The sequence below is a fragment of the Sylvia atricapilla genome, chromosome 3 (assembly GCF_009819655.1).
Source record: "Sylvia atricapilla isolate bSylAtr1 chromosome 3, bSylAtr1.pri, whole genome shotgun sequence".
Classification (NCBI taxonomy): Eukaryota; Metazoa; Chordata; class Aves; order Passeriformes; family Sylviidae; genus Sylvia; species Sylvia atricapilla.
Genome location: NC_089142.1, coordinates 88,355,670 through 88,377,001, shown reverse-complemented (window position 1 = coordinate 88,377,001; position 21,332 = coordinate 88,355,670). Strand labels below are relative to the sequence as shown.

Here is a 21,332-nt window from a genome sequence, read left to right as displayed (position 1 = left end):
CCAGTACTTAATCTCCTAGTAATTTATGGGGAAGAATTCTTTAGAGCAAAAAAGGAACAAACCTAACCCCCCAATATGGCCAAAGGAATTGAGAAAAGGTTTAGCCACATACAACCATATAAAGAAAGCTATTTGAGTTTTTCACTGTCAGTTCATTGAATTTTACCTGTTTTGCGTTCAACCATTTCTAGGAAACTGACACAGTTATTTGGCACTACCTGTCCCAGTGACCTACTCTAAATACTGGATTATCTCCAGCTCATAGAGACACTGAATGCTCTTAAGTGATTTAATCTTCCAGACAAATCAGACAATTATCCTCATCCTTACTCAGTGCAAGCAAAGTCTCCAGCTCCTTCAAAGCACTTGAATACCTACATATTTTACATTCACTGTGATCCTCTTTCTACAGACTGGCCAGTTGCAGGAAACTTTCCAAAGTTCCAGCTCTGTGTATAGCACTCATTTTCTGTAACACTATTTCCAGTAACTTTTTGCTTTCCAAAAGAGCTTTAGTATCCCCAAATTTTTCCAGTTAGGGGGAAACATCAGTGCCAGGGAGCTGTCAGGTAACACCTGAAGAATCCACATTTCCTAGTGCAATGAAAGCAAAGAGGCCTCTAGAGAAATGAAATGATAATGTGCAACACCCACACATGTCAATTGCTCTGTTCTTTAAGAGCACCAAGTTTCCAGTAACTCAAAATACCTTACTCAGAACTAGCTCACACACCACTGCTCACCAGGCAGGGGTTATGAGGCTTAAGTACTTTTAAAAGGTAAGTCACACTGTTTTCATAATATCTGATCTGCTGGTAAGGAGCAACAGACCTTTGAATTACTGATGCTGTGGCTGTGCTGTGCTCTGCTTTGTGCCACAAATCTTGCCAGAGAACAAAAAACCTCATAGCATTAGAAATTGCTAGGGAAGAGAATAAAAAATAATCAAGAAAGCATCACTTTACTGCTGCATAAATACACCAACACTTCGAACACTGTGTGCAGAATGTGGTAGGACAGCCACAGGTGTGAGGTAGGGTATGAAGGATGGCCATAGGTAGTGAGGGGCATCTCTCTGTGAAACCATAAAAGTGAATTCATAACTTCACTCTGAAAGAGAAAATGGAGTATGACAGAAATTTCTAACAACATTTTTCATTTTTGCTGCAAAAATTTAGGGGCATCAGGTGAAACAAGCAGGCGACATATCCAATACCAAATGAATTATTTAAACCATGGAGATCACCCTCTTAGGACATTTTGAATCTTGAAAATTATGTTTGTTCAAAAGCAACTGGACTGAATCACAAGAGAAAAAAACCACAACAACAACAAAAAAACAAACAAACAAAACCCACCCAAAAAAACCCCAATGAACAAAACACAAAACCCAAAAAACAAACAAAACAAGAAAAATGTCCAATGACAAAAGTTCTGGCTCACAAAGTCCCTGAACTTCTACTGACTGGGACAGTATTCTGTGTAGTGTCACTTCCCTGGGCACTGTCTGAGGACAACAATCAAGTGAGTGTGTACCAGGCTGGCTGACCAGGTACAGCCATTTTCACTGGGATGTCTCAACATATTCCTGCAACTCATCAGAAGAGTTTTTTTTCTGAACACTGGGTTTATGCTCACAAACTTAACAGTTTTGACAAATCAACATCCATCAGTGAAAACTCTCCTCAAAAGAAATAATCTAACCCACACTCAGAAACTTTAATGTTTACACTGTACATTCTAGCCCTCTTGAGCTATGCCTGTGCTAGTAAGTGGAATATTTTTTATTTTATGTTTCTTTCAGATGGAGATGATTATATCATCATTTGAAAACCTTCAGAAATTGATTATCTAGAGCAATATAGAATTTTACCACTCTGTGGCGCCAGATAATTAAAAAGAGGTTGAACATTCAAAGGGAAGCCATGGAGCTTCTCATAAACTGTAGTTTTCCTAAATAAAAAAAGCCTTTATTAGTAACTGAAGCAACTCCAGATTCTTCCATCCAAAGGTACCAAAGCACAAATACTAGAGGTTATTTAGATAAAATGCCACTTTTCTGTCACTGAAAGACAAGTCACAGCCTTGAAACAGCAAGTCAACACTTTAAGTCATCTCATAATAATAATAATAATAAACAGGAAAGATCTTTCTCCCTTTCCTCTCCTCCACTTAAATGATACATTAAAAGTTTTCTGTCAAGAAAGATCAAGATACTTTTAAATTAATATGACCACCACCTGAAAATTATGAATTTATTTATACCACAGTTTTGTAATTGCAACTACTGTAAAAAAATGGGAACCTTTTTCTCTATTCCAAGTCTCAGATATATATGTCATTCTTTAAAGAATCCACACAGAAGCAAACTTACAGAAGACACTGTATTAACTAAGATTTTAGAATCACAAAATGTTTCCTGGCATATATCTACAACTGTAGACACACATACCAATCTGAAATACCTAAACTTAAATGGTTGTAATATTTATGTGAGAAAAGACCAGAAAAAGCTCCTTTTGTCATGAAGGAGTAAGATCCTGGTCCAGCATGTCAGAATAACGTTCTACATACGCAGGAAAGTCTAGTAAACCCAAAATTTTACATTCTAGTTGAAGATTTGATGACAACTTGATCATCCCTGGAATGAAGCTGGTGGCATTTTTTGGATTAGCTTTCACACGCCAGAGTAGATGTTTTGCAATACAATGTTCATAATACTTTTTAACAAATGAGGTTATTGTTTAACAAGACAACCAAGAACTTAGAACTTACTTTCTTGCACCAAGTCAATTACAGAGAGTAAAAAAATCTGCAATGTTTTCAGCCCCTGGGGAGGCTAATATTTAAAATTCACATTAGAGAGAGAAATATTTGATAATGTTTAGACTTTGGTTCACTTCTGCAGGGAGCCAGCTAACAAATGCTCACTCTAAAGTGCAAATATCTGATCTTGCAGTTTGTTTCTACAAAGTACTGTGTATCAGTTTTTTGCGTTTTCTGCACAAATTTTCAGAAAAGTTTGCAGATTTATTACTGCTTGTGTATACCTTCCAGCAGTAAGGAGGAAGAACTCTCTTCCTGAATCTGTGCTTACATGTACAATAGTTTTCAGTGTCTTTGCCTGGAAGATTTATGGCTTTCCCTCTTGCTTTGTATTTACAAAATAAAGTTATATTTTTAATTTTTGTATTTTGTTCTACACACCCCAGTTACTCTACTTGTAATTCTATTTCCCTTACTAACAGAACACAGTTCCAGCCACCTCTCCATACTTCACAGCTAAGGGCCATTGAGAGAAAATCTTGAATATCCCTATTCCTTCTTCCAGAATCTTTTTTTCAAGCCTCTTTCTGTATCAGTATCGAGAGCTCCATGACTGTAGATATTTTTATTACTTTGAGGGCAGTGAAAATGTCAATCTACCAAACAAACTGAAAGAAACCCTCACGGAGCGAGCAGGCTTCGCTCTCCCTCTTGCGGTCCAAGCACGTCATTCCCGCAGCCTCCCCCGGCTGTGTCCCTCTGAATTCCAAGGCTTTCTCCACGCTTGGGAGTATCCGGAGAGTGCGAGGCTGTCGCTGCGCAAGGAAACGGTACGGACAAAGTTGTCATTGAACTCCAAGGCTAAATCATTTTGTATAGCTCTCGTTAGGAACCAGATGATGATTTTGATTCTTCTCGCTAAATCTTGTTATCCAAAGAAAGGGGGTTTTTCAACTTATGTGTTTTTAATGTAGCTTGAACACTCTAGACAGGAGCCCAGTATGGAGTGGAACACAATGCACTCCTTGCTATACGACCAAGTGTGTTTTTAACACTCTTTTAAGCGACCAGTGTTTAAAAAATACATGAAGCACTTAGGAAAGTACCAGCAAATGAAACAGTTTCAGTGAAGTTATTTGGATACTCTAAGGTCACTGTAAGGGAGTGGAAAATTGGAGCCTGGACTGAACTGAATAGGAAAAAATTGTGTGTATAACCAGACGGGGAATATTTGAGCCTCTAAGACCTGGGGGTTTTTTTTTGGTTTTTTTTGGGGGTTTTTTTTTTTTGGGTTTTTTTTTTTTTTTTGTGTGTGTGTGTGTGTGTTTTTGGTTGTTTTGTGGGTTTTGTGTGCGTTTTTTTTTTTTTTTTTTTTTTTTTTTTTTAAGAAAAACTGCACTTTAAATGACTCACAGATGAATGTGAAAAAGCAGTTTACTCTGCACACCTACATTATAAATGACCCCTAGAAGAATGGTGCAGTGAAGTTTGTTTATGCACCAGAAGAGTCTGTGAAACATTTTTGCCTCCATAAATCATAATCCAAACAAAACAGAATCCCTGAGTCCAAATGAACATGTGTATGAGGAAGATTTCTCTACGTGCCAGGCAACACACTAATAACCTCTTCCAAATACTTCCTAATACTTCAGTCGGTCTTCTAGAAGAGACAGAGACGGCTGGTTACCTGAGATGTTCTCTCGACTCTTTTCAGCCGGAGGGGACCAAGAGCCTGCTGCCAGCACGACTCAGCAGCACACGCACCTGCTGCTATATCCCGGCTGCAACTCAAATACGAAGTGTCTTGTTACCGATGGGACAGGGCAGCTCAGGGGGGTCCACTTAGCCCATAATATCCTAGTACTGCCCCGGGACCCGCACGGTTCCAACCCTCCGGTTTGCATTTAACAAATGACCTTTCACAAGACGTGTAATTTAAACTGCAGTAAGCTCCAATGCTGGAGCCGAGGAACTGCAGAACAAGCGGATGCTTCTTCCTGACATGGTCTCCGAAACTAAGAGGAAAAAATTCTTAATTCACAAAGGAACTTGAAGAAGGGCGATGGGAAAGGGGTATGGGCAGGCCGTCTCTTCCTGGGACCCCTCGGCCAGCCTTGCCCTCGAAGCCCTCCATCCTCCAGCGGGTTCCATCGCCTCCGCCCAGGGTCCCCCTCCCCGGGACGCCGCGAGGGCCGGAGCCCACGGGAGAGGCGGCGGCCCCGGGAGCGCATCCCGCGGGCAGGGCCCCGGCACGGCCATCCCGGGAAGGGCCCCCGACTCCGGGCCGCTCCTCCCGCCGGCTGCCGGGGCCGCAGAGCCGCGCAAGCCCCGCCCGGGCTCCCCGCCGGGGGCGGCCCCGCCGCTCAGTGGCCGCCTCGGCCGTCGCTCAGGCGGCCGCGCCGCTCGCCGCGGGGATGGTGGGGCGGGCGCCGAGGGGCGCGGGCAGCGCCCACAGCCCGGACGGCGCCCGGCGCGGCGAGCCTCGGCCGGCCAGGTCTGACCTCCCTTTCCTTGCCCCTTCCCTCCCTTCGCGAGCGGGTCCGCGCCCGGGCCGGCCCCCGGCCCTTCCCGGCGGGGTGTCGCTCCCGGCGGCGGGGGCGCGGCGGGACGGCGGGCGCGGTGCCCCCCGGTGACAGCGGCGGGCGGCGGGTGGCGGAGGGCGATGCTGTGTCAGATCACCGCGGGGTGGCGGGTCACGGCAGGACCCCGGGACGTCCCCAGGCGGTGTCCCCGCGGCTGGGCACTGGCGTGCCTGAGCTCCCGTGAGGTCCCGTAAGGTCCAGGCTCCTCTCGTCCCGTTGGCAGTGCCGCTGCCGCATCCCTGCCGTCCTCCCAAATACAGAAAAGCGAGAAGAACAAACTCCCAAACGTGCAAAATTAGGATTCTTTTGAGATCCCTACACGGCTGGCTTTCAGAATTTCAAGGAATTAAATCGGTACGTTGTGTGGTGTCACATTGCGACTTAAAAATTGCTGTCCTCGGGAAAAGGACATAAAATCATCCCTCGTGCTTTAATCTTTGCTGCACGCGTTTGACAGTGGCGAGCCGAGCAGGCAGCAGTGAGCTGGGAGGGGCAGCCTGGCCCCTGAAATCGGGGGGTTGTGGCGGTCTGCGCCCGGCGCTGGAGTGGGCAAGTGCTGACTGCATCACTTCAGGGAACAACCTCATCAATACCTAGGAGGCAGCAGAAAAAGCGTTGGTCAAACAGAGTTTGAAGGAAGTTTTAAATAGCGCAGGCAACAGTTTGTTTGAGCATAGAATTATGCAAAATGAGTCAAATGGAAAATAAAGTTACCAGTGTTTGGAGGTGAGTAAGGGCCTTGGCCAGCAACAAATCTGAGAATGACTTCCTTGATTCCTACAGAGGTCCACTTTGTGTCTCATCATTTCCCTTCTCCAGTCCAATCTTTATGGCACCAAAAATATTTATAAGTGCTGAGTTTGGGTGAAAAGATGGAAGAAAGGGACTTGAAATTCAAGAGGTATGGCCCAAATGAATTTAGGCCAGTAAACATTTTAGGATGGTAAAGGGAATCCACTGTGCGCTGCACAAACCCACGCCTGTTGAAACAGAAGAACTTTCCAAACTTTCTCCAGCAGAGAAAGGACATCCAGAATGTATGGATAGAATGTGAAGCGTTTAGTTAAACACTGCATTTTGTTAAAAACAGAGGAAAACACTGACAGTGTGATAAGGAATATGTAAATTTTTTTAACACACTTCAAAAAGGTAGAACACTGTTCCCTCCCCTCTGAAATATATTTTGATAATTTCCAAGCAGACAGCAAAGAAAAGGAAATTATATCAATCCCTTTGGGGAGAATGTGACATTCTGACTTCTTGAAGCCTAGAAAGAGGTTTATAAACTTAAAAACTGAAAAAGACAAATTTAATCTTTCCAGACTTGTCAAACTTGTCTCAATTAATTTTTGATGACATAATTAGAACTTAAGGCGTTAATGTGTGCTTTTTTAGTTTACTTTTCAAAAGATTTAACTTTTTAAGACTCAAGGGAAATGGAGGGCTTTGCGGTGGGAACTGGAGCAGGAAGAAGGGGCGGACTCTGTGTAGGTTGGAGTGCTGATTCAGACTACTCTATTAAGCCAAGAGAAGATGAACTCATTTTTATCCTCCCTTCGGGAATCAGACAAGAAACAGGAAGTCATTGATTCTAAAGTAAGATCATTCACTCTGCAATTGTAAACAGTGTGTTATGCGCCTGTAAATATTTCCAGAAGCCACTGGCTTGTTGGAAAATACAAAGTAAATTATTGCGATCTCTAGCAAACAAGCCACAATAAAAAGAGTTATTTTCAATCTTTTGATCCATAATGTTTATGCAGTGGAATATTAATGAGTTTGGACATTGAGAAACTACTTGGCTGGACACACTGTTCACTGCCAGAAATCCATCTACTCAAATGTTTTGTCTGTTGAAAGACAAACATTTTTAACTCCACCCTGTAATATTGTGCCCTACCAAAAAGCAAAATTTCTTTCATTACTTGACCTGTTTGTGTTTTCACAGCCACAAACACTGAAATACCCCGCTGTTAACCAGATGTTGGCCTCGTCCATTTCTGTTTTATATGATTAGTTACAAAGGAAAAACCTTAAAATATCCTAAATAGTCTAATGATATGTTGCCAATCCTCATTACTTAGGAGAGCAGAATCCAGATAAATCTGCAGCTGAAACTACTTCTTCCCTCCAAAATAGGAGAAGCTGCTGCTGGGCAGTGCCACCTTCCCTCCTTGAACAGAGGGATTCTGGACAAGCGGAGATGAGTATGGATTAGGGACAGGACAGCAGTGAGCAGCTTGTTTCCTGACAGCCCAGGGAATTTTCTGCTGAGCTTAAAAGGAGAATGGCAAAAGACATTAGAGGTGTTTCGGTCACCTGGGAGGACAGCAGTTGAAATGCTTGTGTTTAGAATGTGGGTGTTGTGGGATTGGCTTAGGAAACTATTCTAATAATGTACTTAAATCCTAGTGATTCCATGGGGATTCCTGAGTGGGAGATTCCTGGAAAAGGATAGCTGTAACCTCTGGCTTAGCAGCTTGAATTCCAGCCTGCAGGACCAAAGGAAGAAGAGCGAAAAGTGGAGCAGTTACCTTCAGACAAGTGATTGTGGTGAAAAGTTGCAAACCTCAGTTTTTCTTTCCTAGTTTTCCTTCTAAGTTAAGGTAAGGAATGAAAGAAACAAGGAATTTAGGATATGAGAAAGGAAAGAAGGTTTTGAGCCCGAGTTTTTCACTTGTTTAGTTAAAATGAACTTGAGAGTCACATGAGACATGGAAATTTAGAAAAGAAATAGAAAATATTACTGTAGCAAAGAAAAGTGAAGGACTTTTTGGAATCTGGCTCACGACTTTGCTCCGTCTTGTCTTGCTTTTCCTTTTTTTCTTCCTGTTGTCAAAAACAATGGAGAAGATAAATTCATAGGTCTTTTGTCTCCAGCTGAGGAGTTTCAAGTGGGGCTGCCTCTTCTGATGCAGGGAGGAAGGGAAGTGCTTGAAGCTGGTCTTCTGGAGACCTGGGACAGTCATGGGAGGGGGGCTCCCAGTGGTGTCATTTACTCATCCATGCTAATTGTGTCAGGACTTGCAGTGTGGAGATCTGTATTAGCCGTAATCTTCCCTGTATCAGCTTCTTTCTTCACACTGAAAACTGGCTACTTGCCTTTCCTCGTCAGTGTCCCCCTGTTCAGGTGACAAACATGCAATATAACCTTATGGCTTGTAGTTTTTGTTGTCATCTTCCAGCAGCCTTCCTCTGAGTGGTGTTTTTTACATGTTTATTATTTTTGAGATAAATTGGATACTTAGGAGCTATTCAGGCTTTATTTTTAAAGCCAAATCAAAGTGTCCAGAACCCTGCAAAGGCCAGGCCTTTACTTAGCAAGGAAACTTGGACTGAATGGTTACATTCAGCCATCCACTTACTCTGTTAAACTGTCTACAGATATTTGGAATTCAACAGAGCCCAGTTCTTCTGCTTACACACAGATGATTTTCTTGGCATCTCAGTTTCAAACCATGATGAGCCAGCTCTCATCCTGAATAATTTTTTCCCGAAATGCTTGTCCAGAAGGGCACTGAGGCCAATTTCCAGAAGGCACAAGCAGTTAAATGTGGATAAAAGCACAGATTTCAGACTGAAGCATGCGTGAACCAGGATGTCCTGAGATCTGCAACAGCTAATGCAAAAAGATTGTTCTTCACATGGTGGGCCATTAGAGACCATTTGCTCATCCACCTTTACATTTGGAATCAGAAACTCCCCCTTCCATCTCATTAAGGATATTGAATTTTAAAGGCAGGTTGATTAAGCAGAATTTTAAAAGACTTTCAAAAGAGTGGTCTGGCAGACATTAAGCTTATATAAAACCAAATGTGCTAACTCACAGGCAGTTACACCTCTGTAAGGCATCTGCTAAGCCAAAGCTTAGTTCCCTACAAGACTCTCCTGAGTAAGAACGGAGATATGCAGTTACTGAAGATTAAAATGTGAGATGTGTCTTTGCTTATCAAGAAAAAAATAATTGCAGCCACAGGATAATTGAAGAAATTAAAATACAATCAACCTAAATATTTTCAACACAGATTTCAGAATTTGATAGTTATTATAAGGGCCTCAGGAAACTAACATACTTTTACCATGATTTATGAAACTGTACTTGTATAAAATTTGGGGGCATTCTTAAGATTTATATAAAACAGGTTAGTATGCATATTAAAATAAAGTCAGACATTAAATACAGACTGAATTTGACATGGGGATTTTTCCCCTTTCTTTTTCCAGCATAAATATGGCTGAACTTTCAGAGCCAGAAGGTACTGTAAACTGGAAGGAAAGATGTTTAACTTTGGAGTCACAGTTAATGAAATTTCGTCTCCAGGCAAGCAAGATCAGAGAACTGTTAGCAGAGAAGGTAAGTCTCATGGGATGAATTTTAAAGATGTATAAATTATTTTATTTTATTCTGGGGGTCGATCACAAGTCATGGTTTGAGATTACAAGTACTGAGATTTTTTAAGATGGGGGAAAATAGCCTTTTACAACAAAATATATGGAAACCATGTATGTTTTAATGCTATGAAAGAATTTTACACATCAGAATTGCCAGCAAGAAATGTTCATTTTCAAGTAACACTGGCAACTCTCCTGCAAAAAAAAAAAAAATGTATCCAGTAATCACTTTTACAACACTGAAATTAATATGTAACACATTTATTAAGTATTTGAGATATGATTTAAGACACAGAAACCATCATGGAGAAAATCCAGAAGTAGTATTTTCTCCAATATTCTTTAATGAATCATATAATTTACCAGATTTCATCTTCTTATAAGTAGACATATCCAACTATGGCTCATCATCTGAGTCTCTGAATCCAGAAAGTTGAAAAGTATTGTATCATTTAATTTGAAAAATATTTTTTAAATATTTCCTTTATTTTTAAAATAGAGAAACATTTCACTTGGCATATTCAAATATGTGCATCCCAACAGCCAGTTGTAATTGAGCCCATATCTGAAATATAAAACCTCCACCATTTTATTTAGCGGGTAATATTTTGACAGAACAAGGCAATTAAAAGAGTACAAGAGACAAAAGATCTTAGAGATTCGTTGTAACTCTGTCATCATTAAGACTCACTTCAGTGAATTTCTAATTAATTTTTATTTGTTTTAGTAATTCTTCTGTGAGCTAAATTTTCCAACAATTGCTCCCCATAAAGAAAAATAATATTCAAATAACCTGATAGTATGTAAACAAAAAATACTTTTATTTTTTACATGTAAGTTAATGGTTCTCTTTTTGGATTTATCCTTTCTCCCTTTGAAGCCATGGAGACATTTGATCTCCACATTTAGTCCTCTGTTAATCATTCCCACTTTACTATGTTTTGATGGGGGCAAGAACTAAATAGTATTAAAGCAGGAAGAAACAGATATTTTTGCATTTACAAAGAACTCTGGATGATGTACAAAGTTCCAGATATGTTCCAGTACTTTCCTAATAACGCTTAACACTGTTTTCTTCGACAGCTAAATTGAAATTAACAATTGAGTATGTTTCCATGGAGATACCTATCTTAATTCTAGGATCTTACTCAAAGTCCTTTAGATCTCTAGGTTATGTGTCATCTATTATTTTATTGACTGCCCACTAAATTTTTTAAGGACCTGGACGTAAATCTTGCTTGTCAGAAAGCTTCTCTTATCCTGAGTAACAAAATACCACCAAAATACCAAATGTCTCCCTTGAACAGCAGTGAGTCCTCAAGAGATCTCTGCAGATCTCCCCTGATAGCTGCTGGCCACTGTAGGAAGTAACAATAATGTACCATTTATATTGAACCCTTTGTGTAATTCATGGAGGGACATTCCCTCTTACCCCATGGCTTTGTATTTCCCTGAAACACTTGGCAAATTCAAATAATTACAATAACCAGACCCTCCCTGTCTTTAGCCTTGGTGATCCCCTCAAAACTTCATTAGCTTTGTAAGCAAACACCTCTCTTTTTAAGGGCCACTTTAACTCTTTCTTTACCCATAATACTTATTCACATGCACCCTAATTTTGGTGTTACATTTTCTACTAATTTGCTTACTACAGACATCAGGCTTACAGGTCAATAGTTGGTTCAACTATGTTATCCAGTTCTTGACTGAATAAAATTTGGCACTTTATTGCTATTCATTTAATTCATTTAGTCTATTCATGGCCTTATTTGTTATATGGAGGGAGGCACCCAATGTCAAATTGAGATGGAAAAAAAAAAAGGAATAAAGAAATTTAGTATTTTCTGTATTAGACTTGCTTTCATTAAGTAGGCATGAAAATTTACAGCAGTATAAAACAACTTCTAACAAAAAACTTTTTTCATAATACCAAATTCCACTGAAATTGTATTCTTAGAGTTAGTACTCCAAATAGTTCTGCTTTGGCATAACTAAAAATATTGCTATTAGAAAGCAGTGTAGTTGAAAACTCTTAATTTTTTCCTAATCCTGCAATTTTTGTATATCGCAAACTCTCCTTGAGGACGTATTGCAGAATATTATGTCTGGGAAGAATAATGAACTGGCAAAAGCCATCCTTTGAAATTTCATTTAAGAATTAAAAAAAAAAAAAAAAAATTGAAAGAGGAAAACTACCTGTGCCTTTTATTGTAGTTAGCGAGACTCAGAGATGAGCAAGTTATTATCATCAATCTTGGGGAAGAATATCCATCCAAGAGTACAATCCTGACTGCTGTAATAGTCATCAGATCACTGGATGCTTACACAGTCAGAGCTATTAGATCAGAGAAATCTGGTCTGTCTCTTTACCCCATGTGGATTGCTGCATTTTGGGATGGAAAGTGGTTAAACACTGGACATGACTTTCCTGGCAACTTTCTAGCAGCCATTACTACCAAGTTTTATGCAGCTGCTGCTGGTTGTAGTTTTGGCAACCAAAAAGTTAAGGTTCATGAACAGCACTTCACAAAACTACATAAGTTTTAAAAAAGATTTTAGAAATTCAAATGCTTGCTATTTGACTTTTCACTTTGTTCCTTTACAGTTTGCATTTACAGGCTCTTAACTGCTAAGAAAAGTATTAAGAATAACACTCATAAATTAATAGCAATGTGTGCATAATCATATAATTTCAAATAGATCAAATATTTCAAATATAAATTCAAATACATAACAAACCCCAAACAAACAGAGTAAGATGGATAAAACCATAAGTCTTCAGCACTGTGTTCAAAATAAAGTATTCAAAGGCAAATTACTCTCTCATCTGTGAGACATGTGGCTCTGAAAGAAATAAAAAAACTTCTGAATTTATTATATTACTACCCTCTTATTTTAGTTGGCCCTACGTTTCTCAGAAATTTTTGAAAAAGCAAAGTGATTACAGGAGTTACATGGGAGAGACATTTTCTGTTGAAGACCACAGATCCAGCAGTATTCAGTTGGGATAATTTGACATAATACTCTCCAGAGCAGAGCACTATCAGACTTCATGATAGTGCTATATCATGATAATGATAGAAAATGATCCTTCTCCTTACTGTGACACTTTTTTAAAACAAATCATTCACTGACAGACTGGAATTCGGTTGGGACATGTATCAAAGTCTGGTCACAGCTTAATAAAATTTGATCATATTCATCTGCAAATTGAGCAGTTTGGCATAATTCAAAAGCAACCATTTTCAAAGTGAGCAATAAAGTCTTTGGATGTATCTCTGAGTTGGTTTCATTTGCCAGTAACTCAGTAGTTATTTTTTCAAGTTTTAATTTTGGAAATTATACACAGTTCTCAGTATTGGTTAAAGGAAAGATACTCACACTAGTTTGAAATTAAACTGCATGGAATTGTTACTCAAAAATATATTTGGGAAATAGTAAAGTGAGTAATGAAGACCCAACTGGCCAGTAGTTGATGGCCATCCTGATACTAATGACAAAAGAATAATGCAGCTTTGATCAGGCTTTATAGGTGTTTTCTGGATTTGTTACTTGTTATAGAATGAAACACGCTGGCAAAGTTCAGAAATGATTCTCACTCTTACTTTCATTAGCACAGGCCTTTATTTTGTTCTGTTTTGTTTACAATCATCTCTACTCTATGAAATGTGTACTGAAACACTGAACAATAGCAGCAGACATTGTTCCACTTCAAAACAGTAACAAAATCACAGCACTGTGGTGTGACAGACATAAAACCCTGTGGGTATTATACTATGTAATTGTTGTAGAAAACAGTTAAGAATGATACTGTGACAAAAAAAAAGGGAGTCTGTACAGGAATATAAGAGAAATGGATTGGTTGGTGGTAATTCTCCAGCCTTCCTCTTCTGCCTGTGTTTGAGAGGTATCTCTTCAAGACACAATCAGGGAAAGGTGTTTACATCCTATTACCTCTGTGTGTATGACTTGCCAGAACCTGCCATTGGGTTCTTCCCCTTATACTTGTTGTATAACTTAGTCTAGAATCAGATTTAAATAAGGCCTGTCTTGAATTTAGCCATTTCCAACATTTGTGTATGATCTGCGTGAGCCTGTAAATGTATTCAAGTTGGATTAATTGAAGTACTTTTCTTATACTGTAGAAATCAAAGACCTTTACAAAGTTATTTTATTTAATAGTGTCCCTGCAAATAAATGAAGAACGAACATGAAAAGTCTTGAGTATATTATGCTAACAGATGTTCTGTGATTCAGAAAAACAAACTATTTACTGTGTTCTGTAAGTTTAGGAAGTAGTCATCCTTGAAACTCAGTTTAAGTGTTTGAGAAATTTGGATTGTAAATGTGTTGCAGCAGTACAGCTACTAGAGCTTACATTTTTTACTGAACTTGAGGAGAAGAGAGAGAAGTAAAGGAATATACAGTGTTTTCAGAAAATTAAATCTGTTCCCTTTTGTTTATTTGTTTTTAATATATTTTCATTTTGCCAAGGAGAGTCTATATTTATAATTCTAACATGAAAAGAAAGAGAGCCTGTTGGAGTTTTAAGCAGAAGCTGCTGCTGTAAGTGGGAGAGGTCTTTAGAGGAATTTAAGGAATGATGTTAGAAAGTATCCTAGTATGCCAAATTTAGGATGACTGTGAAACTGAACTTTAAGCAGAAGCCTGTATTTTAATGCAGCTTGAGTCTTACGTATGTGAAGAGGTTACAAAAAAACCCTTTGTTGAGTAAAAGATTACATGTTTCTGCTACAAGTTTAGCTTCCAGCTGGCATTTCAAGTCACAGGAAAAGTTGGTGACCTTCATTCTTTTCACAGTAACTGCATTTTTCACCTAGAATACACATGCAAAATAGGATATAAAGTTGATGTTCTTCCTACCACTAGAAAATCATTTTAGTAGGAGGACTACATAGCTGTGTTAAACTCCCACTTGGGCAGACTCCACTAAATTTCATCAGAACCCATAAGGATTGAATATGGCACTAACCCAAAATGCTGCATTATGGGCTGTCCAGTAATACTCAGCCTTCCTATGAACGTCTCCAAGTTTGTTTCCTGCAGTTTAGGGTCGTTATGCTATGCTTTAAGTGGTTTTCAACAAGTAGAAATGATTGTGAGAGAGAATTCTTTTTATGTGTACATTGTTTTAACCTTCCATTTGGGTATTATCTACATACATGCTCAGCTGGCAACGAGTGTGTACATCACAAATGTAACATTATTTCTACTTTCTGAACAGATTATGAAAATTGAATGATAATCAATTTTTAGGCTAAATACTATTTTCAATGGATTCCAAAGCATAACAGATTTTGGACTTGGTCTTAGAAATCAGCGATTAAATCCATGTCCCACTGGATTTTTATTCCTTTCACAGTCCTGTTTATGGTATGTCATTTGTCATTTGAAAATTAGGCAGATGTGCTCTGTTTTGTTATCTCTGGCATGGCAATTTCATATTTTACGTTTTTGGAGGAAAAGTTAGAAACACATTGGACTTAAACAGTGATTGCCAATATAAAAATTGTAAAAAAGCATGATGAGTATTTCCATTTGCAATCACAGGATTATGAAATGTAAAGAGGAGCAGAATACAACTGAACAAAAATTATTCAGATGAAGGTTATGTTTTAGTATTTAGTTGTCCTTGAAAATCTTCTCATCATGGGGAATAATTCAGTTACAATTAGGAAGCTACCAATAGGAGAAAAGCAAGGAGAGTTAAGGAGAATAGAAGTTTATATTAATTGAGTTGTAGGTTTGTTTACACCTTTTTAACACCTACACATTTTTTTTTATCATTTCATTTTTATCCCGCATCTATTATTAAGTTTATGTATGCCTTTTTAAAATGGTGGAGCTTTTTTTGTGTTGTTGTTTTTGTAGATTTTAAAATGACATTCTTTCTAAGGTTGAAAATGGAACACCCCCCCCCCCCCCCCCCCAAAAAAAAAAAAAAAAACCAAAAAGAGAACTCAGGAAGCAATAAATTAGTTGTTCTTGTAGAGGCGTGGCTGGGTCATGGCATGAAGAGCACAGCCTTTGCTGTGAGGCAGAGGATTCATATTTCCTCTCCGGTGGTATTCACTTCTGTTCCAGCCCACCTGAGATGGGGAAGTTGATGGAAGTTGTGGAAACTGTGATAGTGGGTCCTTAGCCAATCTAACACTTGTTTAGCACTTCACTTACAGGAGCTACAATTTTTTTTCTCCACTTTTGATGGTGAAAACTCTTTTTGCTAATTTAATTTTCTTTCCCTGGGAGTGTACTTTCTTGCTTTTAAATACTTGTTGTCTTGTTTTAAAGTGCAACATGCTGCCTTAAATATATTTCTGGAATCTCTTGCTCCTTTACCATGGGTTTCATAAACTGAATAAATTCACTTTCAGTCATGCTTGCCATGAGTGGTACCTTTGTTTCTCAAGCCATCACCTCTCAGGTGGTGGCAAATCCTGTTTCAGGTGCACACTCATGTTGTGGCTCCAGCCAGAAGCCGCAATTCAGTGAGACACAGGTAGCAGAATTTCCACAATTGCGGTGCAGTGATCAGTACAAAACAAAGCAGATGAACGACCTGTTCTTGATATATGTTTGTCTTTTTCACATTAAGCACTATATGAGACTTCTTTTATCTTGCCTTCCAAAGTGCTTTGGTACCTTCTTCCCTCTCACTGAACAATATCTTCACTCTTTTCAAGATTTTGAATGCCATGATAATGTCTGTGCTAAGAATGGCCATCTGCCTAATTTCTGTTTGATTATGTCTCTGCACTTTAACTATAAACACAAGATCTGAGTTGGGAAAGATGACTGCCAGAAAGAGGGAATTTCCTAGTGTTTTACCAAGCTTAGGAAAGTTCTGTGACTGACATTGGGAAAAGCACAGTTACTGAGCCAGCATTACATGCTATTCAATTGTCCTTCACTACACCACTTCCTCAAATCCCACTGCTGAATTTAATATTTTTAAATCTGTATGTTTGCTGGCAGCTGTCCTAGACTACCAATTCTAGAAGAGTTCCCTCTCTGGGGTTTTCTGTTTTATATTTTTAAGTCACTAATTTCCCAAAGAAATTATTAATTTTACTACAATGAACTCAACTGAGATGTTAAAGATTTTTTTTTAAAGTACTTTTCACTCATTTAATTACCACTAGAAAGCCTTTTGAGCTAAATAATTCTTAAAATCATGTTTAAATATTGAAAAGAAGTTGAAAAAAGTAAAATAACTCAGTAGTAAAACTGGTCTCATCAAGGAGAGCAATAGAAATTTTGAATTTTTTTCATTTTGGAAACTGAGCAAATAGAGACTGATAATTTTTGGAGGTTTCATTTTGTTCTAAGGAAAGGCTTTTGTGCTAAGCCCAGTTCATAGGAATGAGCTGAAGTGCTAAAAAGGAGAAGTAAGAGAGGCTTGCAATTAAGAAGTGACTTTTGCCTGCCTAGGAGAGCAGTGCCAGAACTTGCTGTAGTTACACATTAACAGGATTTTTATTCTGCACATGCAGACTGTAGAACTGCTGGTCATCTGCAGAAGTTGGTATGTCTCTATGTGTGGTGTGTGCACAAATAGATGTAACTTTGATATCAAAGAATCCAATTGTTCTTACACTTCATACGTTTGTGTGACAGAGAAAGACAAGAGAAAGACAGAGAAAGACATTTGCAGAGGAATGGTTGACAGTGCTTTGTTCATGAGAAGAATTGTAGCCTTTTACCTGCTAACTGGGATTAAAAATGAAGAAGATGGGAGCAGGAAAACCATGGATGAGCACTGGAAACTGACAGCTTGCAAACTGCTGGGTTGTGAGCCTAAGGTGTGTTGCAGTAGTCAGAACCTAGGTGAGCATTCAAGTGAGATCTGAGGGAAATACAAGGCTTTAGCTTTCTGAATTTAAGCCAGGTGGCTAATTCTTTATCTGAAGTTGCTTTGGTTTTTTTTTCAAGCAGTAAAATTTCATATACAATACATGCTTGGAGTGTTAATAGCCGAAGGAATATTTGAGCCCCATGGAGATGTAGCCTTAAGCCTTAGCCCTTTTGGGGAGATCTGTGACAAAAAGAAATTACTTTCAAAAGCAATTCTTCACTTTGGGGACTAAAAAACTGAGTAATATTTTTGTAGGTTTCATTCTAGGGAAAAGCATTGTGCCAAAATATCCATTTTTCAGTGAAGGCAATTAAATTTTATAAGTACAGGTGGGTCTGAAGTATCACTTCCTAGGTTATATAACAAAATGCATTTCTACTAATAAGTTAAATGAAAAGCTGATCTATTAAAGATAAGTCTCTCCAACTATTGTATTCCCTTTGGGACAAAAAAAAAATCAGCCAATAAAGAACAAAGTATTTCTTCCCCAAGGCCTGTGCTCATTCCGTCTTTACAAATTCTCTTGTTTATTTTTCCTATGCAATGTTAGTATATTTATTTTACATCTCTTTTCTGTAGGTGTTTTGTCTATGTGGCTTATTTTAAAGCTTGTTGTAGCTTAGAAAGAACTACCACTGCCCTTACAGAGAGTACATAATACATAGAAGAGGAATGTCAAGGCAGAAGAAATAATGTTAGAAAATACGCATGGAACATACCTAGTCAGCTTTTAAATAAATCAGTTACAGAACTAGGAGGAATATGACTGTGTTTTCCTAAGCCAAACCACTAGAAGAGAGACCTTTTTGTGAAAAGAGTAAGTCATGCTTCTAGAACGGTTTTACCATTGCTTTTAACTAAAACTGTGGGCAAGGCTTTATATGGTTGAGCACAGCATGTTGTAAAACATGAAAACTGGTTGTCAGCAAAGCCATTAAGAAACAGATTACTTGCTTTTAGGAAGTACTAACTTTTCTTCTGGAAATGCAGAGATTTGTTGAGATATTTGGGTCTAAACATAGGAATATAGAATCAAAGGGGGAAATTTTGGTCAGATGTAGAGTTGTGGAATAGCTAGCAGACATATTCTTCAAACAATTTAAACTTACCAAGTATCAGAGACACACACAGAAAAAAAACCCCAGATCTTTTGTCTTTGTAGCTTCTATTAGAATGCAGCTCTAAAATCTTTTTCACTCAGTGTGAAAAAATTAGTGTCTTCTAGTTGTGTATTCATCACCTGTTTGTATCTACCAGAACCTTTGAAAGACAGTTATAGGTGTGTTTATCCCTCAATAGCTTCTCCTAATTCTTTATTTATAGAAGCAACTATATACCCATGTCTCTGGTTTTGGTAAGTCTTACGTGGTGTGAGGACTTTTAGTTCACTGTATCTAAAAATGGACAGATTTACTGCTTTTTTGGTTGGGTTTTTTTTGGGGGGAACATTATTTTTCAGCCACAGATGGTTTGGGATTTTTTTCTGAGATGATGAAGATTTGGAAAATTGAAGGAAAACAACAGACTCTAAACATATCATTCTCAAATCACTGGAAGTTCTGCATTTCATCAAACAAACTGTTCTGCATTTCATCAGACAAATCGTTAAGAAACATTAGGTCTTAACTCATTTTTCCTTTTTAAAAACTTTGACCTATTATCAACATGTTTTGAAAGGCATACAGAGAAGTGGTGCTTTTCTTTTTGTTCATAATTAGTTGTATTTTTTCCTATATGTATTTCAAAAAGATTTCCAAATAGTCTATGTGATACAGCTGTGTTGTTTATAATATTAAAAACTAGGAGACACGTTATTATGCATTGATTATAATGTAAATTTTAAATATGAATGGGATAAATTATGTTGAATATTGACTTGGATGAAAAATAGGAGTTTGTTCCTATACATAACAAACATTTCTCAGATTTCAAGAAGAAACTAACTACAACAATCTTAATTTTTAAAATAAAATGTTCCCTTTAAAATTATTAAATAGCTTTTTCAAGTAACAGGTTATAATTTTAATGCTGTATGTAATTTCTGTATAATACACACTACAGGAATAATGATCTCTATGCATAGAAATGAAAGTATATCTACACATAGATGCATACAAAAGGTGTATTTTTGAAATTTGTGAGTGATGACTTTTGAGCTTATACCCTTTGCTGATTTCATCTAATATGTGCTTTACTCAAATGAAAATTTCTTTACTTGCACAAAAATATATCAACATTTCTGAATACCACCAAGGAACTTCCATGTGACCCTTGAAAAGGAATCATTTTATGATTTGCCTTTGTATTGTACAAAATTCCCAGTGCCTGTGTGTTGTACTTCAGTGTCCAGACCTCCAAGGCAGTACACCTCTGTTTTTATTGCTGCCATGTTTCTTCAAAGCATTCACTATTTATCCACATGTGGCATTTCTCTGTTCATTGTTTGAACAAAAATAGCTCAATTTGATGAGTGTCAGATGTAGAGTAGTTATTTCCTTACTAAGTTTAAAACCAAATCTGTTTCTAACAATAGAAATTGTTTTCTATAATTCAGTAATTGATGCAGCATGCACTAATCTGTTTTCTGGAAATTGTAAGAGGATTTTTCACTTAAAGACAGAAGGAGAAAGTGCAGGTTAAAGTAGCATCTGTTCTTCTGTATCTGTGTTCTCTCATCAGTATGCATCTATTTTTTGTATACTAAAGACTGTAAAATAAAAATCAGTATAGATTATAACAAGACATCTCTGAATTCTTACTGAATTTGCATCAATCCAGTGTGGATGACAAGAACAATTCCTTGCAAGAGGTCTGATGACCTCTTGGGCGTTACTTCAAGTTACCTTATTTAGGACATGATAGAAAATTAGGCTTAAATATATTTCACGTGCCAAATGCCATCAATAACATGACAACTCTACATGTTTCTCTTGGGAAGCCAACTTTATGCCAGTTGATCTTTTACAGACTGTAGTTCAGTCGAGCAACGTCTCACTTAACAGCTGATACAAAACATTTTGATCCAGTGATGCTGGCAATTTGCTGAGGTATATATAGAAAGAAGTTGGTGGGACAGAGGCCTGGTTCAACAGATCTTTCTCTCTTTCTTTTAAATGACATTCATTATAAAGTCAGAGTTTGTCATCAGCATTCAGGACGCTGCCACAGGGGAGAGTCCTTCTGCATCTGACATTTGCCTCTAAGCATGGATATGGCTGTCATTACCTGCCACATCCATCCTCAGGTTAAGGACTTTTTTTGTGAAGTTTTATTTGAGGATCTTAAGCTATCAATGCATGGTCTGAAATGGCCTTCATAGTCTTTGGGTAAAGTAGATTTAGCCTGGCATTTTCTTTTTGATTAGTTCAAAGCATGACTTGATTTAAGCCATTAACTATTCAGCCAGTCTCGTATTTCCAAATTCTCTCATTAGTGCTGTGATCACTGTTGAGAAACTCGTCACTCACTTAAGGAGAAGGCTTAAGGTTAGGTTTTGTTTGTGAAGAAAAATTCTTACCTTGGAACAGTTCCAATCTTTTGCCCAACAAGTTTGATAGCCTTCAGAGTATTCTAAGGTAGTCATTTCTTCTGTTTTACTTCACAGACTTTGAAACAAGCAAAGCAGTCAGAGAATAGATGTAAATTTTTCAGGCAAAACAATTTGGTGATTATTTATGCAAATGGAAAAACAATTTTTTAGAAGTTTCATTATTGTT

The 21,332-nt window shown here is 38.1% G+C and overlaps 1 protein-coding gene across 1 annotated transcript in view; it reads left to right on the top strand.

Moving 5' to 3' along the window:
- Window positions 1-5,156: 5,156 nt before the first annotated feature.
- PLEKHH2 (pleckstrin homology, MyTH4 and FERM domain containing H2) overlaps window positions 5,157-21,332 on the top strand; it is a 52,993-nt gene continuing 36,817 nt past the window's right edge. Inside the window, exons 1-2 of the mRNA XM_066316098.1 lie at window positions 5,157-5,260; window positions 9,573-9,702. Coding sequence (XP_066172195.1) covers window positions 5,181-5,260; window positions 9,573-9,702 — 210 coding nt within the window. The 5' untranslated portion in view covers window positions 5,157-5,180. The remainder of the gene's footprint in view (window positions 5,261-9,572; window positions 9,703-21,332) is intronic.